This window comes from Ursus americanus, chromosome 29 (genome assembly GCF_024610735.1).
Source record: "Ursus americanus isolate L20-20 chromosome 29, mUrsAme1.1.p, whole genome shotgun sequence".
In the NCBI taxonomy this organism is placed as follows: domain Eukaryota; kingdom Metazoa; phylum Chordata; class Mammalia; order Carnivora; family Ursidae; genus Ursus; species Ursus americanus.
Window position 1 is genome coordinate 30,903,096 of NC_142155.1, and position 24,548 is coordinate 30,927,643.

Consider the following 24,548-nt stretch of genomic DNA (forward strand, 5'->3'; position numbering starts at 1 on the left):
GCCTAAAAGCTCCCATTCTTGCACCTCTGGGAGCCTTGACCTGCCATGCAAGAAGTCACACTGTGCTGGAGAGACCGCATGGAGAGGCCATGTGGAGGGGGAAAGGCTCTAGGACCACAGGGAGAGGGAGAAAGGCTGTCCCATCATTCCAGCCAAGCCCAACCTTCTGGCCATCCCACCAAGGCAGCAGACATAAGAATGCACCCATCATGGATGTTCCAGCACCAGCCACCATCTTCCTGCGGCCACATGAAAGACCCCCATCCAGGGCAGCCCACCAAAATCCTGAGGAATAATAAACTGGTTGTTGTTTGAAGCCATTATGTTTTGGGATGGTGTGTTATTTAGCAATCGATAACTGAAAAAACAGCAAGAGAATGAAGAGGATCCTGCCGCTGTAAGGCGATTTATTTTTTCCATCCTCTGCACAGCCAATAAGACCTTTTCCATCAGCCCTCTCCTTCCCTAGCTCAGAACCACGACTCCAACATTGCTAACCAAGCTTTCACCTTCCTGTAGACATTCTTCAAATCGGACTGCAAGTTGGAACCAAGGGCAGACACGGAACAAAGGATCCTAATAGAAACTGATGTTTGAAAGAGTTAGGCATCCAAACGCATTACTGTTCCTGCGGCTGCCCCACCGCCTTCTCCTGCTGGCGAACAGACGGGAGTTGCTCTGCAGAGCTCACTTGCCAACGGAAGGTCAAAACGCCTTGCCTAAACACCAGACTTACAAATTTGGGATCTTAAGTATGATGTCATGTCTTAAAATGATAAGCTGGCAAAGAAAACAAATGGCATTTTGTAAAGATGTGCACCGTTTTCATGTTTACGCTACTTAAGATGAAGGTTCTAATAAGTCATCGGCTATGTTCCTTTAAAGGGAAGTTTTATAACTGAGATGAATCACAACTGCAAAAGATCAAAGTTAAAAAACATCAATGATGCCATGGGGTACTTTTTAATCTTGTAATGAGTAGTGATCATGTGCTCTTATGAAGTTCGTCCAACTGCCAACGCCAGATGCGTATATTAAGAAGAGAAGTGGTTTGTGATGTGACAGCACCGGTTCAGCTGCCAGAGACAGAGAGCACAGAAGGATGAAACCTCTCTGATTTTTGAGTGAAAAGCAAGTCTTGGCAGATGTGCTGATAAGCAGGGCCTCGGAGGGGGGCACGAGCACCCGAGCATCCTCTTTCGGACTTTTCTTCGCTGCAAACAAATTATGTTTCTCATCACCTCTGCACAGCTGTCCCCAGGCAGCATGACTACCTGCTCAAGGCACAGTTTATAACACTTATTAGTGTCATTTGCTAATGAGCAGAAATTAGTAAAACCATCTGCAAGGGAAAAAAAAAAATACACGAGGGAGCCGAGTCTAGATGGTATCTATTTCCTGGAAGGGTACTGTGAGCACAACTCTACAGCAAACTCCTGACACTGAAGGGAATTTATGCAGTAACAACTCACACTTAATGAGCACCCACTACATGACAGTCGCTGCGTTACACGGTTTATGTACATGACATCGTTTAACATCTTTGCGGCAACTGATGAGGAAGATACCATTGTTATTCTCACTCTAACAGATGAGGGAGTTGAGGCAAACGAGAGGCAGGTGACTGGCCTACCACCATACAGCTAACTAGTCAGTGGTGGAGCTGGGTTTCAATCCAGACAGCCTGACACCAAAGCCCACACCCTTAGCCACCATGCCGGGCTGAATCAAGACCCAACCAGTTAACCCAGAACTTGTCCTTGTCCAAATAGCTAATCTACCAAAAGTAGCCTTTGCAATATATATTCTGATCTCTGGAGGAAGGGGTGAAATTCCATTTACGGGAATCAATGGTGTAAAATCCTCAACTCCATCAAACCATTACAATAATAAACAGATGGATACTATTTCTATGACAACCACTACTTGAAGAATTATAATTTTGCTGGGAAGAAGGCTAAAACAATTGCATTGTCTTTTTCTCTCCCATCAGGAAAGCCTTTTTTCTAAAGCCCTACTCTGTTAAGGGTTAATAACATAAGCCGCTTTGAAATCTAGAGCAGGGGTTGGCAAACTGCAACTTGCATGCCAGATCAGACTCACCACCTGTGTTTGTAAATAAAGATTTATTGAAACACAGCCACAACCATCCATTTATGTATTGGCGGAGGCTGCTTTGGAGCTACATTGCCAGAGTTGAGTCCTTGGGACAGGGAAGATATGGCCCACAAAGCTGAAATTATTTACTATTTGGCATTTCATAGAAAAAGTTTGCCAACCCACATTCTGGAGGATTCTCCATTTAACATTATATATGCACTACTCAATCAAAATCCTATTATAGTTGAAGAAAATGGAAAATCCTGGGCATTTTTCACACCTGGGATGTGAAAATTTAAAGAACAATACTGGGAAGAGTACTATGCACTCAATGTCCAGGATGGTCAAGAGCAGAACAGAAGGAAAGAATCCAGTATAGAGACTCAAGGTTATAGGATTAAGATGTTACTGATACCGTACCCATCCTGTATCCAGATACTGAGTTTGGCACGCCACCTCAGGATGTCAGAGAAATGATATCGCATTGTCACACACATTTTTGGTCCATGAAAAATGTTACTCAGTGGTCTGCCTCAAGATCTCTATCTGTTCCCCCTCCCACCCTTGGCACCCAGAGCCTGAACTCAGGTCACACATACACCATCTACCCCTCTACCCTGACCCCTCCTTGTTTTCAGGGCACTTCTCTGCCTTTACAGGGCAGCAAGCCTATCGACTAATCAATTCTGTCAACAACCCCTTGGGAATGAGGTAGCAGTATTCTCACCAGAGAGAGAAGTGACTTTTGGAAAGCTACCCCGTTTCCTCCCCTTCTGTCACCCCTTTCAGAACAGGGCAGCACCCACCCACCCTTCCCTGTTTCCTCTCCCAACCCTCAACTTTTGAACATCAACTCTTGAGTGTGTGGACACATACACAAACAGAGACACACAGATACACACACACACACACACACACACACACAGACTCACTAATGATTTTTCCAAGAAGTGAGAAAAGCTGCTGAGATCAGCAGGAAACATCTTTAAAAGATAAGTATTAGTACTGCTAAATGTTAAAAGACTACTGTCCTGCTTTACACATGACTGAAATGAATGTCCCTGCCTTTTCAGGAACTCAAGGGCTAATTAGATAACACGTGGCTTCCATCACAAGGCATCTTCCCCGATTCATGGCAGTCCAGGAACGTCAGCCAAAGCCCCAAACCAGACAGACATCCCTGCTCTCTTCTAGTCACCTGCACTGCACAACCACTAGCTCTTATGACCAGAGACTCGGGGCGACCAGAGACACGTGTGTGGCAACTGCCTAACAGAATATTCTCAACCTGAACGGAGATAGCACTGACCCAACGTTGTGAACCTAGAAGAAGCCATACACATGAAAGGAGGAGAAAAGAAAAACTTCAAAGACTGGCTTTTGAGGCAGGAAACCTCCCTAGTTCAGATGAGCAGTGAGCCTTGGTGAAGAGACAGCAGCAAGAGGAACCGAAGGCAACCTACGTTCCTGCCGCTAACAGACATGCTACTTGGGGAGCAGAAAACTTGACCAGTCCTTTTGTCTCAGTTTTAGGGGAAGAGAAGACAGGTCACTCTCACCGTCCAGGCAGGTGTATCATTATATAACAAATGTTTCTGCCAGCTGTACCTCCACCACAAACGAAATTAAACTCTCTAAACCCAATGGCTGGGACTCCGATGTATTCACTCATCAAAGGCAGAGTTCAATGCGTTTCCACTGGCACAGAAGTTTTCATGTCGTGTATATCAAATAATCTTTAATCCCTAAATGCAGTTAAATGCTGCTGTACCAGGTCTGATCAAATCGGTTTTGGGCGTGGGGGTGGGGAAAAAAAACCTGTCTCAATTTAGATTTAGGAGAAAAATGCATATTGGCCCAAACGGATTCTGTGTACTCCCTTCACCGAATGCCCGATCAACCTGCTGGATGTCCGGACAGACAAACACACAAAGGCGGATTTAGACCTGGTTTGACTCTATCTGTTAAAAGAAACTATCTATAACAATTACCAGAACATGACCAAACAACAGTGTTGTAACAATCAAGCAAGTTATCATTTGCAAATAAATTCTTTGTAATTAAGCAGTGTGCTCTTTATAAAGGGAATTGAGTGGGCGAGCTAAAAAGTTAAAACACATTCTTAGACCATGGGAAACACACACAAATGCTTTCTGACTAAGCTCAGGATTCTGCAGTCTGTTGTTTTCCTCCTCAGCTCTCAGGGGTCTGTTGGGCCCTGTCTATTGTGTACAGCGGGTGAGAAGAAGGCCTCGATAATCATCCACTCGTGTCCCCCAAGTTAGGGAGGCCTTAGCGATTTTGTGGCAAAGCTACAAGTGTGATTTGATCTTCTACTAACTGGGAAGTTCTGCTAACTGTCCCTCGTCAGAATCCATGCAGATAGCAAACGTGGCAAGGAAACCGTTCACGTGAAAGTAGCTTTAACGGCTCTGGGACACATTCCTCAAAGGGTCTCCACACACCCTGTTACCGTGTCCAATAGGAAGGCAAGTACTTACTTCTGGGTTCCCGGGGTCCGTCCACGGTAACTTTAATAGCTCTGTGATAGGTGGCTACTTGGGGAGGATTTGTGAAGACAGTTATGGTCAAGGTGAAACTCTTGCCTGCAGATGTAAAAGGGGAAAATCCACAGTGAATATAAAAAGACAGCACTGGGGATAACAGAGCAGCACACACGTCCCGAAGGCACTCGAGCATCTCTGAGGAGGTACTGAACCAAAGACAAGAGATGAGGCTCCTTATTCTCCATGAGAAAGCCTCCGATGGCCGCTTTAGGGAGTGATTAAACTCAATGAGTGTACAGAGCGTCTTCACTGGGGGGCTACGCAAGAGGGTTTCAACTCCCCAACACCGCTGCTCAGTAGCAACCGTGGTAATGAAAACAAAAACTCTGGTCCACTTGCGGAGCGTTCTCTTCCTTCCAGTCCTCTCCAACATCAGGAACACATCCAAACAGAGACAAGTTTAGAAGTCTTTATTTAGGATTAGGTCATGACCCCATGAGAGAACAATAGTAAATCACTGTTGATGATGTTATTTACTTCACATGGCTTTAGCATTTCATTTGCTTAACTGCACTACAATAAGAAGATGAAAGAGGAAGGTTCTTATGGGAATCATTTTAACAGGAGCCGGTGTCTCCTGTCCTGCCTTAATGTGCCTGTGGTATGATGATTTCATCATTACTGGAACAAAGTTTTTCTCCTCCCCGCTCACCCCTTCCCTAACATACATCCCTGCTCTTAAATCCTGAACTGACTCCCTGGCAGGGACTTCTTCTTGGCTAAATGAATTTGTGCTTTCAGCCGAGGGTGCACTTCATTGAAATGAGGCATCTGATGTTTTGAGCTCAAGGTGATGAATAGAGGTGGGGGAAAGAAGAGGTGGGGGAGAAGTCTGGGAGCGGACTCGGACGTCTGCTTTCTCCAGAAGATCCCAGACTCTGTTACACAGACTCACTGACAGTTTTAATCAGTTAGATTTGCGACGGTTAGTCATGTCAGATAGTCAAAACTGCAAACTGTTACAAGACAGGAAAAGGTGGGCGTGAAACAGTGACTCAATAAAACCTTCGCGGCAATCTCGGGCCAGAGTGTGCACTTGGCCTGCTCCTGTACCAGACCTTGAAACAGCTCGTTTTGTTTTGCTTTGTTTTTTCGGTCAGAGACTGTTTTTTTTCCCTTTACCGAAAGCTTGAGGGTATTAAATCAAAAAGCAAATCTTAAACAATATGTAGCAATGCAGAGTTTAATGCAATCTTTTCAAAGCTTAATATGGAACAGGTTGTACACCAGGCTTAATGTAGAACAGGTCTTTGGCTGTCAAATCTAGTGAATGGGTTTTCTTTTCAACCCCGACCATGTAAGTTCCAAAAATATGTTTAAGACACACATCATTTGTTACTCAGTGTATATAGTTTTAAGTCTCTTTGGCTATACTTTTGCACGGCCAATATTTAAAAAAAAAAAAAAAGGAAGGAAAGAAAGAAAGAAAAGAAAAGAAAAGAAAAGAAAAGAGAAAGAAAAAAGACAAGACAGAGTGGGGGAGGGGGGCAGACAGGGAAAGATAAGCATTGATTAGAAAACGACTAACTGCCAGCCCCTTCATACACATTATCTCATCTAATCCTCTCCAGTTACATTCATCACCTGCAGTTCACAAATGAGGAAACGGAAGCCCAGAGAGGCTTAGTAATTCAACCACACAACTAATAAGAGGAAAAATCAGGGTCTGAACCCGGGTCTTCCAGGCCTTAAAATGAGTGCTCTTCTTTTCAACTTTGTCAGAGAACATTTTAAAAAATTAATAGATCATTTATTTTTACACGTATCCCAATCAGCTCTGTTAAGACCAAGAAATAATCAATACAAATCCACTCATGTAGTACCTCAGCCAGGATGATGAAAGCATCTATTCTTAAAGCGTCACCGATAGATCCTGTTTCATCCATGATAGACTGAATGTTACACGGGTTTAAAGAAATGCAATTGTCTGGTTAGAACCAGAGGATTTATGGGGCGCCTGGGTGGCTCAGTCGTTGAGCGTCTGCCTTCGGCTCAGGGCGTGATCCTGGAGTTCTGGGATCGAGTCCCACGTCAGGCTCTTCCGCTGGGAGCCTGCTTCTTCCTCTCCCACTCCCCCTGCTTGTGTTCCCTCTCTTGCTGGCTGTCTCTCTCTCTCAAATAAATAAAATCTTTAAAAAAAAAAAAAAGAACCAGAGGATTTATTATAAACATGAGGGCTAACTGGGAGAAAAAGGCAGCTGGCAGTCTGAACTAGTTACAGGAAACTCCAAGGGTAGAGAATCCAGATTAGAAAGCTGAATAGGAAGCCACTGGATCTAGACTGAGACCTCAAAACAATGTAGAGATCTGGGGGAGTGAATGGGCTGAACCCCTAGATTGAAAGTTAAATGAGATGAAACCATACAAAATGCCACTCTGGGTCAGATCCGTGGTCTGTGAGCCAGGACTGCGCTTCTCCAAGGGTGGCTCTTGCGAGGCAGCTGTCATCTGTGGCACGATCTTAATACAGCAAGGTTGTGTATGTCTCACTTTTCCTACTGAGTCTAAATACCTGCTAGCGTTATGGAGACTCAGGTTATTTAGACTCACGAACTTATCTAACCCGGTTCTGAGAATACTTCCGTTTAAGACCTTCCCATCGTCCTTCCGATACTAAAAGTCATCGATGCTTCTCCCCAATTCACACTCGCTGTGTAAGAACTGAAGCCAGTATAAATTGACCCTGTAAGTATAAAGCACCTAAATGTTCAAAGCAGAACCAGTAAAAATTTCTTTTTAAAAGAGGTAAGTTTGGGGGAGAGGAAACTAGTACTTAAGTATGACTACAATCTTCTAAAATCAAATCCTGATGATCCAGATGTACTTCGACGACTAACCTAAAAATTAAGGAGGTTCGCTTTACCTCTTACTGCCCCTTCAGAAGGAACATGAACATCATGTTCTAGAAACTTCTAGAAACTACCACCCAACTAAGTAATTGGTTTTTCACCTCATAAATAATAATACATCTCCTAAGTTAAATGTTTCTGTGAGTACTCATGATTCACTTAAATTTTTTTTTAATTAAAAAAAAAAACTTTTTCTAAATTCCATTGTTTATTACTTTCCGTAAGTGATAAAAATGCAGGCTCCTACTGAGGGAGCGCTCATTAGACAACTAATTATATCATCCTTGGCTTCATCTAGGAACTAGTTCCAAAATATGTCCTCGAGTCATAAATTCTCTGAGGTAAATATAGGAACTGTCATTGAAAGACGATTCTCACCTAGCTGGAGAGGCCATCAGGAACAGTCGGTAGGGTAAGACTGCGAGCAAGGATTGTATCTTAGATCGATACAGGACCCATGCTCTGTATACTGTAGGTGCTTAAAACTGCTTGTAGAATACAAGCAGCATGCTTGATGTAAAAGTGAGGAAGCACAGCAAGAAAACTCAAGGACCAAGTATGTCTGTTGAAATAGCAAACAAATACTTCTGTTTAAAATACAAAGGAGAAAAAAGGGGGGGAAAAAACTGAAAAAGGTAAGCCACTCCTAACTTGAGGCCAGTTTCACAGATGCTCTACGTTTCATTCAAAGCACTTTCAAAAGTCATCAGATAACCCATAATGACAAAGTAAGTAGTGAAGTGACTCCTTTATGCATCTAAAACTGTTTTTCAATTTCTGAGAATTTATCTTTCTACCCCTGAAAAGAAAAAGTGTTAACATTTGAGAAACTTGGTATTCTTTATTTTTTCATGCTCCTCAAAATAGAAAATTGTAAATAGCTGGAGGAAAAAAAAAAAATACAATGCTAGCGACATGATAATCCAGACTTCAGAACTTAAGAGAAATGTTGAAGTGTCAAAATCAGACAGGAAGCTGGAAGGAGTTTTTTTTCTTTAGAAAGCAGGTCAGGTACCCAGGCAGGTTAAAGGGTTTCCTGCCACTGAAAAACTGACCGCCCCCTTTTTTTTTTTTTCCAAAGAATGGTATCTCTTATCAGTGTTCTCTGTCCTTTTGTCCTCTTCATTTCAGTTTAATATTACTGTTTCCTTTCATATAACGTTAATGTCATGATACAAAAATCTATTATTAGTGATAAATCAATTTTTCTTTCTCTCTCCACCCGCTCCCCCCGCCCCCAATCTAAGTCTCGAAGACAAGTCTGGACCAATTTCTCCATCCTGCCTCTGGCAGCAGACTGTAGCATTTCAGATCCTCCACCAAGTCCCGGCTGCTTCAAAGGAAAAATCCTACTTTCTTCAGTTAAGATCATAAGAAATATAGGGGGAGGGGGTCAGCTCTGTTTGGACATAATTACACTTCATCAAAAGAAGCTTTCTTCATCTTCCATGCGTGAAAAGTCTGCAAGCAGTTAAGTCTGTCTTTTTTTTTTTTTAAATATAAAAATTGCTATTTGGGAAACCAGCCAAAACTCAGAAAGCCAATATAGTAAAACAGTGCACACCCTTTGTTTCTCTTTGAAGTTTCTTAAATAAATATGTTGAGGGTTTACAAAGTACACTATCACTTTGCCATAGTTTCTACTCAAATTGATCAGAGAAAAGTTATGCAGCATCTATATAATACAGAAGCAAGGTAACACCAGCTTGACTCTGTAAGGTATTGTGTCCAGCCTTCTAAATACTGAAGTTCATTACCCTAATTCAAAACCAAATAATGTTACATAAGAAGAAAGATGCAATTCAGAGCATGCAGGTAAATAAATCATCATGTTCAAATGTTTCTTGATTCCTACTAAAAAAAAGGGAAACTTTAATTGTACTGTAGACCTGCACCAGTAATAGAAAAAAAAAAAAAGGAGGAAAAAAAAAAAAGGAGAAAAAAAAAAAAGAATGCACACAGTTCACACCTAATCAGTCAACAGTGAGATAGGATGTGTCTTTTTTCCTTTTAATGAAAGTAAACTAAATCTGATGCAGAGATAACCCTTTAGTTTTGAGTCTACCAGAGGCTCGGAGCCTCATCTTATTTCAAACAACCTTTCAGTGACAGTGTCTCATTAGCATGCATCATTTTTTTTTTTAAGTTAAAAAGTACAGCTTCTTGGCCCTGTTCCTAGAAAGTAAACTAAAACTACTCATCGGAAACAGCCTTGCTTGAATTTCCCTTATCAAGTTTTTACAATGGTAATAATATGACATCTGATCCAAACTAAAGAGCAATTATCGGACATGGTTTAAAAATTGATGCTTCTCATTTCCTAATTCGAACCTGGGTGGAAGTCGTTCCATAGGTCATTCTAATTTATTTCACCTCCGTCCTAAAGTGCTCTATTTTCTCTCTTCTTATCGAGACACTTAAAATGGAAATATTAGATTCAATAAGTGCATAAATGAGCATAATACTTCTCGTGAAGGACCATTAAAAGTCTCTCCACAGGAAAGTAAATAAAAGCCAAAATATCGGTTTCCTTAGAGACTCTTATTTTAAAAACATTAATCCCCTTTATGAAACAGCTATGAAAATTCTAAAAGAAATTATTTTCTATTTTATGATCTTTTTAAGGACTCCCAATATTTGAATATGGATGCAGATGTGGGAGACCCTCAAATAATGTGGAAATTATTTAGAGTCTTAATCACTCATCTGTCTAGACCACTCTATACAGTCATTCTAACATAGGTAACACATCATTCACTGATTCAAATGAGAAGCCTTCTGTAAAAAACCATGATTTTTTTAAAACAGATTCTTATTACAAGAGTTAAGTTAAATCATACAGAGGTAACCTATGTGCTAAGTGAAGAGTGTTACACTAGCTGTCCTTGCTACAACTTAGAGCAAAATTGATATTATCAGGAAATTGATCCAATGCATTCCTTTTTCTTTCCCCGTTGCCACTCAATTTACTCAGTTATTTGGCTCCTCATAATTCAGAGCTTGAGCCTCCAACTGTTCTCTCCACCTTATGTGCTCACACCCAGTGAAATTAGGGACTAGTTCTTCTGAAAACACTGTTTGAATTTTCAATATCATAAAACAAATGAAAAAGGCCTGAGCGCTCAGAAGAACACTCAACTTCATCTGGACATATTTAAATAAAACCTTCAGCAATTCTGTTCGGTGGAAGAAGGTGCTGATTTGTATACAGACTAGTCTACATTTCATCAGGAGATCCTGATGTGTTTATTCCACTATCAATATTAAAAACCAGAGACCTACCTCTTCCACTCCGGCCCACAAATCTCAAATCGTTGAACCTTGCTACTTGGTTTTTCATAACAGCAGAGGCATTTCGGAGCTCAGCAGAATAATTTTCATCGTTACCCGCCATGACAGTAACCACAGTCCCATCTGGTACCTCTCCGAGGGCTACCACCTACATAAAACAGGAAACACAGCAGCAATAATGGCACATCAGAAAAGCTTAAAAACTTGAAAATATATTCCCATTGCAAATGATGTGTCTTATCAGGATTTAGTGCTCTAGTCCAGTCATGGCAGATAGGAACGAAGCATCTGCATGTGGGTCAGGATGCCACTTCAAACAGACCAGTGTTTCAGGGTCCACCCATTTCAAAGGCAGGCAAAAGTTGCTTTCATTTGTTGCTGGACTCTTCACAGAATACATGTACATTTTTATTAAATCCCCATGTTAGGTTGTCCATAGGAATTAGGCCGCAGAAGGAAGGCTGATGCCCCATCTGCAGATTGCATCGTACGTATTAAGGCACCGCCTGTCTGCAGCCTGGAGAGCCCCTGAGGTGTGGTCTCAACCAGATCACAGGCTGAAAAAAGAAAGTCTGGTCCGTTCTATGGGAGAAGACATTGAGGTGAAATCTCAGAGTTCCTGATGATATGGAAGCTTAAATATGGGGTGGTATCCAGCACTACATTTCATCTCCTTCCTTTGGGCTACATAGTCAGCTTTTAATCACACTGCAAGTAATTACTGAATGCCCGCTCTGCTCTGCGGTGGGATACAGACAAAGCCATCAGGAAGCTTTAAGTCTAGGTGCAGAACAAAGGCATATAACAGGCTGCAAATGGTCACCGACAAATGAGTGGCAGAGACAAAAAAATATGCCCTTGGCCAACCTTTATGCCCCATCTGCCATTTTGAAATGACACAGTTGCCTCCTTAATTTTCCGACAGCTAACCTGCAGCAGTTAACTCAGTCAAGTAAGGATCCAGGTAAAGTAAGGATCCAGGTAATCAGTCTCTGAGGTCCACAAATATTTTCACCGCTCCAAGGCTAGGGATCACACTTTTAACTGAGGTCAGCTGACCTGCAAATGCGTGCCTGTTTAACAAGAAGGCTGCGAAGGGAATGCTGGTGCAGAGGCTGCCCTGTCACATAGATACGCTATTCTCGATCCATTACCAAGACCCTGTCCCTTGATAATATCCTTTTTCTCTACTAACTTCCAGCATCCTATATTCAGATTTTTTCCATCTCTTCCTCATTCTGCTTCCAGATGCCCTTGTGATGACTAAGCCATGGTTCCAGCTAGAGTAGCCCACCGCTCCCTGATATTAACGCCCACGTGCACGTGCCTGTCTGGCAAATATCCTACTGATCCTTCTTCTTCTACGCCTAGTGCTGCTCCCTCTTTGGTCGAGATTTCCACAGGCAAATCTAAGCATTTGATTCCAGGCGCCCAATACAATTTGTACATACTCTCATTAAAGCAAGTTTTTATAGTGTGATAAAACAGACACTGTAACTATGCTTGAGGGCTGAGTTTTCCCCACTCATGACCCCCGCCTCAGCCCTCCTCTACCACATACCCTCTGCTCCAGGCAGGCACACCACCGACCACACAAAAAACTGGTCATGGTACACACACACACACACACACACACACACACACACACACACACACGTTTGCCCTTGCTTTTCTCTTAGGCTGCTTCTCAATGCCATGTCTGCTCCAGCACTTTGTTCTTCAGCTTAAAACCCTATAGCCTTCCTTGTAGACCCCACTTCCCCAGCACCCTGCTGTACTCAAATGATCCTCATTTCCACGTACATATATGAGTGATCTATCTACTCCTTTTGCTACACTAGCCCAAAGTTACAAGACTCCCTCCTAGGAGACTACTAGATTACATTCGATCCGAAACTACATGAGGGAAGGGCCTTCACTGGTCTTGGTCACCACCAGACGCTTAGCGCCCAAACAGTACCTAGCACATAGTAAGTGTTTGATAAATACTTTTTAAATAAATTGATGACAGAGCTCCATAAAGAGCACCGCCTCCCACAGCCAATAGTCTGTGAGGCCACCAGTTAAAACTCCAAGAGAGAGAACTAGTTAAAGGCTGAGTCAGCATCCCTCCGTAACAGCAACATGCTCTTGCATCAAACTAGGTTTCTGACAACTTTTTCTGTCCCAGAGAAGAGGGACTAGTCGACTCTCCTCCTGATGACTCTATTCAATCTGAGAAGTCTCCCAGGTCGAGGGCAAACCCCTGGAGAACACGATTTCCTCCCAGCATGCTTGATCTAGTGCCTCGAGGGGCTACTGAATAGAGGTCATGTGGTACTCCTACTGGAGACAATATGCTTTTCAATTTTTCAAATTCACAAGGCTAAAAAGGTGAACATTTGAAAACATTGAAATAATTGACGGTGTTTGGCCAGTATGCATCTGAAAGTCTGATTTTTTTTTTTTTACACTCAGCATATTGTGTTTTAGCACCTGCTGTGTGGCTTTTGATGTCAAAGTAAAGATGGAACCAGTAAGCATATTAATGAAGGCAGAGAAGTTTGTACTGCTCAGAAGAAAACGAATGTACCAAAAATCAAGAGGCCCCTCTTTTTTCCCACCTCTCTTTTACATCTGCTATGATGTCACACAAATTAACTTCATCTCCAGGAACCACAGTTTTCCACTGTAAATTGGAAATAATTTTTTTAAGTCTGTGTAATGTAGAAGATACTGTATAAGTAGAGTGTAATTACAATGATGTACTTTTTGTAAGATGAGGAGCCTAACTTCGGTTCCAAGTCCGCTGTGTGCTAAACATGGGCTTTAACTTACAAGCATCCTGAAAGGGTACAACTGGACATGTAATTCTTTAGTTCATGTCTTGAGATGTTTTTTGGTGTTGTTGAGAGATAAAGAATGACTGCTGATGGGTTTCACTTCTGTCTGGCTACATTTAAAAAAAAAATAAAGAAATCTGCCCCAATATAAAGATTTTCAAGAGCTCTGGGACATTATTATTTTACTGCATATTTTTAACATAATGGACTTTTTTTTAGTTAGAAGAAAAGGAAAATTGATTCAATATGGGAAAATATGAAAGAAAAGATCCCTAAGAGTGCAATACACAAATCCACTTTTCTTTGCTTAAGCAGCAGAGTAATGACCATGTTAAATATTGGTATGCTTTACTATTACACTTAATAACAAAACAAATAGGTAATCACAAATTGTGTGAGGCTTCTAGGAGGCTTAGAACTTGGCCTAAAAATGAAATGCTCACAGAATGTGGTGACAACTTTTCCTGTTATGGCTGAACTCTATTTTAATGGCTAAATATACTGGGTTTTTTCTACTGTTCACTCCACCAGATCAGATGCCTAATGTTTTTCTGAGGAAAAGAAAAGAGGGAGGGAGTACTGTATTTGACTTTATATCAATCAGAAGTATAATTATATGTCAGAGGGTCTAAAAAAAAAGATCTCTGAAGCTAAAAAGTTTCCCTTGGAGATTCTCAACTGTGTTTATCTAAAAGAAAACCAAAAGAATCAAGAACTTTTTACACATTTCATCTGTACCAAACCCAAGCAATGGAAAACATTTTAAGGGGCAGAAAGCAGTCAAAAATCGTTCTTTTAACTAGTTAGGAGTAAGCTCGCATTGAAAGATGTTTCCATACTACCCAACACGAAAGTTCCATTCTGCAAAGAATAGTTTGTGATGAAACCTTAACAATTACATTTCTAGGTGTTTTTAAAATATAAACTCTACCAATTCAAGAAACTTCAGGGAGAAGAGGGAAGTAATTTTGTGTCCTAACATTTCAGCGCAGAGAGAGAAGTTTCTTTATTTAGCACACCTCACTGGAGCTAGCATTTAAATCACATGATACATAGCTTGTACAGAATAAAGTAAAAGGATCTTAACCCTAGAAACTACTGAAATTTGGTATGGGACTCCTTATGACTAAATCTGTGAATTACTCTAAAAGAGCAGCACTACCAAATTAGCTCAGACCCTTAAAATTGTTTTTGTGGTCTTATTGTGTGGAAATTAAAATTGCCTTTGACATGTCCATGGACAGAAGTCTAATTTTAACCAAATCAATTACTCTTACAGACCAATATCATTTGGCACATTGTGCTTGCAGCAAAATTGAAATATAATTCTCTTTCAAGATAAACTGATCAAATCTTTCTTTGGAATAGAAAGATGTAAGGGAACAATTGCAAAAAGGGAAAATTGTATTCCTGTGGTAATTAAAGATAGCGTCATATAAACTATTAAGAAGTTTCACAAATGCTACAGTTAATTTTTAGAATTTATCCCCGAATTTAGTTAAATCCAACTCAATTGGAAAGAAAAAAATAAATGCAATATAAAATACCATTTTACAATTTTAAAAATATATGTCAAAGAATAATTTGATGGAAATTATTTTAATACAAGCCAGGAATTTATGTGCCATGTATCAAGCTGGTTTAGATCATCTAACAATGGATGTTCTGGAATTTTGAAAGGAGACAAACAGCAATGCCAAATGGGAGAATATAATGAAAGATATCATAACCATGTCTTTTTCCAAATTTAAGTTTTTCTTAAAATTTTTTAAATATTTATTTTCCACCTAAAATTATGTGTTTCAATTACCTTTTATATATTCAGCCCTAAAATTTTTTATTTTAATTTTTGTTGCATTTAAAGGTATAACACAAAAGTGTATCTGTCCTCACACAACCTGAAATCTATTGTGAATTACATAATTTTGTATAACAATTCATAGGAGACTTAATAATGTTTTAATAGGTTTAATAATCTGTTTTCCTTTGTTTGGATATAATTACGTTCAAAAAGACACAAACATAAACCCTGGTCATTACCTACGTTAGGAAAATACAACTCACTAATGTCAAATATTTATTAGTTGCATACTTGTTTTTGAAGAGGAAAATGGCCAGTGATGTTGAAAAAAATATTTTCAAATAGAAATTGCTCCATCATTTTGAAACCCTACTTATGACAAATACTGAAAGGTATCATCAAACATACAGAATTAACTATGAGTAATAGATCATATATCTAAAAATGTGTTTTCTTTCTTTAACATTGCCAGAAAAACATATGATACTGGTAAACATATAGTCCAGTGTTCTCTAACTAAAAACAGCACAATAGCCGTGCACCACTTTTAGTTTAAAATATACATCTGGGGGGCGCCTGGGTGGCACAGCGGTTAAGCGTCTGCCTTCAGCTCAGGGCGTGATCCCAGCGTTCTGGGATCGAGTCCCATATCAGGCTCCTCCGTTATGAGCCTGCTTCTTCCTCTCCCACTCCCCCTGCTTGTGTTCCCTCTCTCGCTGGCTGTCTCTGTCTCTTTCAAATAAATAAATAAAAAAAATCTTTAAAAAAAAAAATATATACATCTGGACTTAAAATTTCTGCATAGTGTTTCAGCTTGAAGCTATTTAAAGCAACTGAGTTATAAACCCTGAACACCAGGCTTCATGGTGGAAATGCTGACAGACCCCTAACTATAAGGGTGCTACTGGATGCGACGTTGACATGTTCTCTCCCTATTTCTACCAGACCATTAACTAATGAACTGAATTTGCAAAATGCTTTTTGTTTTCTTTGTCATGAGAATTATCTAAGACAGAAAGGACATGGGGATCCTCTAATAGTATCCCTTAACTATTTTAAGCTTTCAGTGAGATACACCTGAAAGAAATGTTAAAAATATTTATTTCCATTTCCTTGACACCTGGAAGGACTGAACATTACAAAACTGCAGAACTTTGTTAAAAATATAATACTAATAAACAACTTTGCATATTTTAAAACATACTAGTTGTTTTTGCATTTTTACATGCTGAGTATAAACAAATTATAAGTATTCTTGCATAATCTAAAAACAACATGAATACATTACGGATGTCTTAATACATTGTCAATATCATCTTGAAGCATTATTTTAAATTAACACATCAAAACACCATATATTAAATTCACTTCTGATGCTCTACGGTGCTGAGTTCAGGGTCACAGACATAAAATATGGGCTCAATAAATACTGTATTGATTTGAATCCCAGATTTCTCAACAATTAAGTTCGGTGTGTTTGTGTTTTTAAATATATTTACCTATCTATTATCTACCCAACAACACTATAACTTACTTTGTACATGGGTCTGAATATGATAGCCTAATTGTGGTCATCACTTCTAAAACTGAGACTTCTTCATATTATTTCTTCATTGCATATGTATTTGATTATGTTACAAGGGTGTAGAAAGTCTACTGATCTCAGGCTTTTATCTCAAAAGAAAGGTAAAGAGAGATTGTTTTTACTAACATTCAGATGAAAACAATAAAAAATATTGTCAAAATCTGGATGTTCCAAATCTCTACACATCTTTTTCAGCAGAGACAAAACTTATATACTGAGTGGATCTCAGCTATCACAATCTGTCTGAATTTTCTTAAATATAGGCATGGGGGTGGGAGGACACAGCGAATCAAGTCTTAAATTAGCTCAATTTATTTTTTGATTAATACGAATTAAAATAACTTAATATGGCCAGGTATAATCTATGGTTTTGTTTACTGGTTAAAAGTAAAACTCCTCTGTAATTAACAATAAGGATGATTAATAGCAAAGAAAACAATTTATTTTCAAAATAATTTTAAAAGGGTGGTAATGAGAAAACCTAAAGATAACCAAAATATCTGAGAATACCTCAAACGACACTGCATTCTCTCTTTACACAAAAAGGCCACTTCCATCCAAAATACCAAAGGTTCAAAATCAGTTCGGCACCATAAATGTAGGAGAATAGTTCAAGACAGTTATACCTTAAACATGTTTAGCAGAAGAAACAGAATGTAGAATACCAAACATCTAAATGATATCTTTTAAAACGTAGGCACCTACCCTTTTATTTTCATATATCCTGACTTGGAATGCCTGTCGTGGCATTTTATAGACAAAATGCCTACGTACTTATATTTGCTGTTTTCATCCAGGTTTTTTGTTTGTGTTTTGAGGGGGTTTGGGGGGGGAGAGGGGAAACAAATTTCCACCTTTCGCTTAAAGCGACTTAGAACATTCTGGGCAGGGGGACGATGAAAGTCGCAAAAGATCTCTCTTGTGTGGAAATGCGAATTTCTATAAATCACATACATTCTGAGTTTTTCGTATTTCAGGGAGGAAAACGTTAACCTACAAAATGGGTGGTATTTTATAAAAGGAGAAATGGGACGGTTAAAACACAAACACACACACACACACACACACACACACACACACACACACACACACACAGGCATATTCTTGAACCAACTGCAAAATGAAACCTGCCCCAGAATGCAACATCCCCTTTCCTGAACAATTCATTCTGATTTCTGTTCTGATACAAGACCCAGCTAGATAACCGGCTCTAATTGACCTGGACTCCTCTTTCTTTCCACCCCACCCACATACGGAATCTGAATTGGTGCGTGGGGTGGGGGGTGATCCACAACTGGGAACTGCCAGTGGCTTGTAGGAGCTTGGCCCCAGGGTCCACCGTGGAGGAACTGGCACGATTCCTCCCTCCTCCCCCCACCTCGCCAGGCCTCGCTTACCCTGCTCTCCACAAATCCCAGAACCCAGAGGACCCAGGCCCACCTTCACAAGTTCAGAGGCTAGACAGGGCCGGAAGCGTCTTCCCGGGAGTGCTCTTGGCCCTGTCTGGCTCACCGCCCCCTCCATCGCCGGCGTCCAGTCCTGCGAGTGTGGACTGCCCGGGAACCCGTTTCCCCATCAACCCAGTGCCTGCCGGGCCCTGGGGGCTTCCAGTCTCCCCCTGGTGAGGGCCGCCCGGAGAAACCTGACCGCCTTATGGAGACCCATCGGGCTACTGCGAGAGGCCCCAGACCCTGCACCCTCAACCTGCCGAGCCGCTGCCTGCGGCTCCCGCTGCCGACACCCGCCCTCCAACTAACGGGCCGGGCCGGCGGGCGGAGGAGGCCGCGGTGCGAGGGAAGCGCTCTCAGGCCTCGGGGGTCGCTCCTCCGCGCCCAGGCCACCGGCCGGAGCCTCCCACGACCTTTCAGAAGCAGGAGGGCCTTTAGGGACTCCAGTCCTTTAAAAGTACCAATAAGAGAAATATCCGCAAACTTTCACCTCCTTTTCAAGGCGGGCGAGCCAAAGGCATTTCACAGGTTTCCCTCATCCCTCCCAGGTGGGGTGAGGCGGGGAGCTGGGTCCCGGCTCCCAGAGGCGGCCCGAGCCTCCGCCCCCTCCAATGGCCACCTCCCCGCGCTCGAGGGTCCAGCGCCCGGGACTCCGGGGCTCCCCCGCCTCGGGGCGCGCGGCGACCCTGGCGGCCCCGCCTTCCTCCCGGTAACGGGAACTGGCGCGGGTCTGCGAGCCAAGCAGACGCCCCCGTCCTGTCTCCCCCTCACTCGCTCCCAGAGTCCCTAGGTTTGCCCGGGACCCTCTCGGACACCGGTCAGGCGGCCCACGCGCCGCAGCCGGCACCCGGCGCCCCGCCCCGGACCCTAACGCCCGGCGCCGGCACCCCACGAACACTGGCCCCCGAGCCCGGGAGGGGCCGGGGCCGCCGAGGCTCAGGCGGGTTAGAGAAGGGGGCGCCAAGCCGGGCGGAGGGGCGTCCGCCGGGGAGGGGAGAGGGTAGGAGCTCGCGGGACCCCAGGGAGGGGCGGCTCCGGCAGCCCGCGCTGCAGGGCGGGTGGGTCTGCCCAGTCCAGAGGACGCGGGAGCGCTGGGGGAGAAGGCCGGGGCTCCTCACCCCAGGGGGAATGGAGGCGGGGTGGAATTAGCCGGGGTGGCGGCACCCAGAGTGGGCGCCGAGGGGCTCCTAGGGGGAGGGGAGACCGCTCAAGAGGAGTGGGTTAGAACGTTGGCCGGAAGGCTTGAGGGGCAATGAAAGGATAAAGGGGTCAGGGGCTGAGGCGGTGGCTGCGGGCACAGGTGGGAGAGGGAAGGATCTGCGCGGAGTCACCGCGTCCCGAGCCCGCTGAGGGATCCGGCGGTAGAGGGCCAGTGGGGGGGGGGGGGGTCCTCGGGTCAGAGTCACCAAGGTAGGAGGCCTCAGAGGCCGTCGGGGGCCCCGACCCCCGCGGGCATTGAGAAGCCGGCGGGCAGGTCCGGCGGCGCCCGGCCGGGGGCGGGGGGCGGCCGCAGCTTCTTACCTTGAAGGCCACGGGCAGGGTCTTGTTGCAGCGCCAGTGCGAGGGCAGCACAGAGCACAGGAAGTTGGGGCTGTCGGTGCGGACGAGCTCGGCCGGGTGGTCAGCGATGATCTCCACCATGGTGCGGTTGTCGTGCGGCGGCCGCAACCGGGGCACAGCGGCCGCCGCTGCCGCCGCCGCCGCTGCCGCCGCCGCCGCCGCCTCCTGCTGCTGTTGCTGCTGCTGCTGCTGTTGCTGTTGCTGTTGCTGCTGCTGCTGCTGCTGTTGCGCAGCCACCACCGGGCTCACGTCGCTCATCTTGCCGGGCTGCAGGCTGCTGGAGGGAGGGCTGAAGCGCCGGCTGGTGCTCGGATCTACGGGAATACGCATCACAACAGCCACAAGTTAGCGAAGTGGCCGGGGGAGGGGGAGGAGGGTGGAAATGAGGGGCGAGGAGGAGGAAATTGGGGGGGTGGAGGCGAGACGGGGGGAAAGGGGATGGAGGTGATGGGGCCGAGGAGGTGAGAAATCAAGTTCGGTGAAGCCGACTGCCGGGAGGAGTCTGACGGGGGCCAGCGATGACGATGCGGAGCAGTCCGGTTGGCGGGTTGGGAGACCCGGGAGGCACAGATCTTGCCGGAGCCTTTGGAACGCCCGCGGTGGCAGCTGAGAAGCGGCGCGGGGATGTGTGTGGCCTGGGGAGGCAGGGGGCTTCAGTTTGCAGCTTGGAGTGGGGTCCCTTGGGGCACCGCGTCCTGGGTGCGCTGGCGCCCCCTCCCTGGTCGAGTCCAGCGATGGATCCGAGTGGGTTCAGCAGTCCAGCCCCGCGGCCGGCATAGCCCCGCGCTGCCCGCCACCGCCGCGCCGCGCGCGCAGCTACCCAGCTGCAGGCGTCCGCGCCGCCGCCCGCCCTCCCGCGCTGCTGCCGCCGCCTCCTCCGCGGCGGCCTCCGCTCCCCCCGCGCCGGCCGCACGCTCAGATTCCTCCGGCGGCGGCTGCCAGCCCGGCTCCCCGGCTCCGCTCCTTCCTTTCCTTTCTCCTCTTCTGGCCTTCTCACGGCCACCTCCTTGCATCCAATCCCTTCTGCTATTTGCAAAGCTCCCCTGACCCTCGCGCGTCGAGGTGCCAGGAGGTAAGCCTCGGGCAGCGGATCTCGGGGCAACGGATCTCGAGCCTGCGAATCGCAGCCGCTGCCGCCGCCCGCCGGCCGAGAGCAGGAGCCCCGGGCGCAGCGCGCAGCTTCCGAAGCCGGAGAGGCGGCCCCGGTCAAGGGGAATTTCGCCTGATAGCGTCCTCTCGCTTCTCCCCCGACCCAGGACAAGGAACCCCCTCTTGGTCGCACGAGCTTGAAGCTGAGACGCCAGAGAGCCGCGGGCTGAACTGACTGTCGTTATTTTTCGTTGTAACTTCAGGAGAGGAGGAAGGAAAATTCTTGAGCGTCTGTGCTGACTTCTCGGCACTCTTCACCCTTCCCCCACCCCACCCCCCACCCCTGCCGGAGCGGCTCCCAGGGAAAAAATGATTTTGCAGGGTTTGGGTGCTTTTTTGTCCTAAATGACACAAAAAAATGGGGTGGAGGGGACACTTGTCAAATAGCTTTTAGAAACTCAAGTGGGTGGCTAGACACTTTTTTTTCTATATTCAAACTTGTTCCTAGAGAACAAGGATGAGCTTTTTTTTTTTTTTTTTTAAAGGACTGGAAAACTGTCAGTTGGATGATTAAAGTAAGTTGCAAAAACCTTGCTGGGGAAAAACCCCAGCAGTTTTCCATGAATTTCAATCTTTTATTAAGTCTATTCTGCTTCTAAAACCAAGTCTAATGTTTTAACTTTCTTCCCCACCACTCCCGGGGGAAAAAAATAAAAATACAAAATAAAATATCCAAAATGCTTCATTGGCTATTTATTTATGTATTTATTTCCCAATGTGGGTTAAGAAAGCGACTTTGGATCCCCCCAAAAGTTGTGGTCGAGAGGATGAAGGAGCGCGGAAAAAAAGCGGCAGTTTTACCTAAAATGTGGTTTTTGGAGGCTGGGATTTCTAATGATTAGGTTTTTGTGGTTTATATAGACACGACTCTGGCTAAAGCGATCATTACGCTGATGAGAGTCAGAAGCACGTGGGTGTCTCCGACCAGCCTCAAACTCGGAACCTTCAAAACAAAACAATGTGCGGCGCCCGCAGAAGCCGGGAAATCCGCTTGAGGCTATTGCACCCCCAAAAAGGGGACACAGGGCCCTTTCCCCTCCTTGTTGTGTACTGCTACGTTCCTTGCTTACTGTCAAACTCCCTCAAACCTCTCAAAGCTTGAAAACGTGTTTGCAAAAACAATCAGAGTTGCCAAAGTTTCAAAGAGTCATAATAGGGTAGCTGACACCATAATAGGTGATTTTATAAAATAAATGAAAAAATTAAAACGCTTCACCCTCGGAGTATTAAGGAATAAAGATAGTTGAGTCATCATTCACCCCCCCATCTTATTTAAAACAGTTCACGTGCCCATTAACTGGCGTTTTTGCTGTTCACTCAGCGCAAATGCCTCTATCACCCTGGTAGCGACCTGCCGCGACCTGCCACGACCCTCCCTGCCGGTTTTTAAAGCCTGAAAGCCTGGCTTCCTCTCCCGCAGTCGGCACACGGCACAAGGGGCCTGGACGGGCTTCGAGGGCGTGGGGGCGCGGAAGAGGTGACCCGGTGCCAGTTAGGGACTCTGGAGCCCATTTCAAGCGCACAGTGAACGTGGAGGGCTGTAGTAATGTGACTGGGATACGAGGATTGCCCTTTAAAGAGAGGCGCGGGCGACAGAGGGGCACCCAACCGCTGGAGTGGACGTGCGGGGCCGAGGGGCTCAGGCGTGCGCCCTCGCGGGGGCACCACGGGGCTCGGGGGACACTGCTCTGTCCTGCCTTTTTGAGGCTTCACTTTTACCTTCTCCTTCGCCATTCGCTACTCCCTGCCTCTCTTGTGCGTCTTAACTTTTCCCAGTTTTCTCTCCACGTTCCCGCCTCGCCCCCAAATCCCCCCACAAACGTAATCCTCCTCGCCGCGCCCCTCCCGCCTCCTCCACCTGCCCGCTGCCGCTTGCCATCCTGGTGACCCATTCGGCTCAGGCATCACGCGCGAAGACACCCCTCCGTAACCTACTCCTCGACCCTGGCCTACTGGCCTCCGGACCCCGGCGCCGAGGGGTTGCGAGAGAACCCACTTATCGCGACCGACTGGCAGCGCAGCGAGGAACTGAGCTGTCTCCCGCGCGTGCGATTTTTAATTATCTTTTCCGTCACAGGGGAGAGCTCTAACCCCGGGCACCGCCGCGCCGCCTGCGCGCACAGGGTCGAGTCCTCCCCAGCCGCAAGCGGCCGTAAACCCTCCAAAAAAAAGAGAGAGCGAGACCACACTACATCCATTACTCTCCTACCTTACGCACCCACTCACACCCTCTCGGACACACACTCTCGCCCAGCCACACGCTGACACTCAGGTACACACACACACACACACACACACACACCCCAGGCTGCTTGCTTTAGTTTGGTTTGGTTTGGTTTGGTTTGGTTTGGTTTGGTTGCCTTTTCGCGGGGCGGTTTTATTTGGGGCATGTTGTACTACTGTCTAACAAAGATCTCTTACTTGTTTTGTTTGGGTTTTTAACGTGTAGGGGCTGCAAAGGAGGGGGAAAGTTAGAGGAACTGGATTATTTCTGTGGTCGGAGGGAGATAGCTCAGTGACTACCATAGCAGTTGATACGCCTGCCTCTTTCTCTGGGGCTGTCCTCCTTCCCAGGACGTCCACAGAACAGGGAACTGGCAGAAAATTTGAAGACGCTAAGTCAGTATTTCAAATATAGGCGACCAGACGGACTTTTTCAAATAAGAAATTCAAGGGCACTTTGTCATCATGTTGGGGAATTTTCCTTTCTTTCTCCATCTCTGGTCTGTTGCTTCTTTGTTTTACTTGGAGGCTAGTGAAATACGCAGGCCTCAGTGGTGGGGTGCCTTGACTAGGGATTTTAAGGGCGATTTAATCAATGGTGAATTATTTATTTTAATTAATCGTGTCTGGTCATTTAGCTTTTATAGCCTTCCTTGGGCATCTTCCGTCCATTTTACATTTCAGTTGAACTAATATAAGCAGCTCTTGGAAGTTCCTGGTCTTGGATCCCTTAAAATATCCTACAGTTATTTATAATGTGGAAATGAAATTTTCCACTGAATACCCTAACATCGGTTCAGGTATCTGGCACAGCAGATTTTCAGTCTCCTTTCAAAAATATCCTCTTGCTGAACATTCACACTTTCAGCTGGAACCGGCTGAGCCTGGAACTAATGATGTCTTGGCTCAGAAAGCTTTACTTAAAGGAAGAAAACATTTTTACAGACCCCTAAACCAAACCTCTCCTGGTAATAGTAGGCACATAGGAAAACCATGAGATTTTTTCGTATGTGTATTTTCTGCTATAGTTTGCATGATCTCACTCTTGGGTTTAGATTTTCTTCTACCCCAAAATGTTCAGAACAAATCACTCACTCACTAGATTCCTATTCCTACTCGGAAGTATTCATCTTTTCTGTTGTATGTTATGGCA

General features: G+C 44.8%; 1 protein-coding gene across 6 annotated transcripts in view; it reads right to left on the reverse strand.

The window, feature by feature from the left end:
* Positions 1 to 24,548, reverse strand: part of RUNX2 (RUNX family transcription factor 2) — a 318,305-nt gene that overhangs the window by 208,311 nt on the left and 85,446 nt on the right. For all 6 annotated transcript variants that reach the window (XM_087857061.1, XM_087857058.1, XM_087857060.1 and 3 more), the window contains 3 exons: positions 19,985 to 20,337; positions 10,799 to 10,955; positions 4,602 to 4,706 (listed from right to left, as the gene is read on the reverse strand). In XM_087857061.1, coding sequence (XP_087713187.1) covers positions 4,602 to 4,706; positions 10,799 to 10,955; positions 19,985 to 20,337 — 615 coding nt within the window. The remainder of the gene's footprint in view (positions 1 to 4,601; positions 4,707 to 10,798; positions 10,956 to 19,984; positions 20,338 to 24,548) is intronic.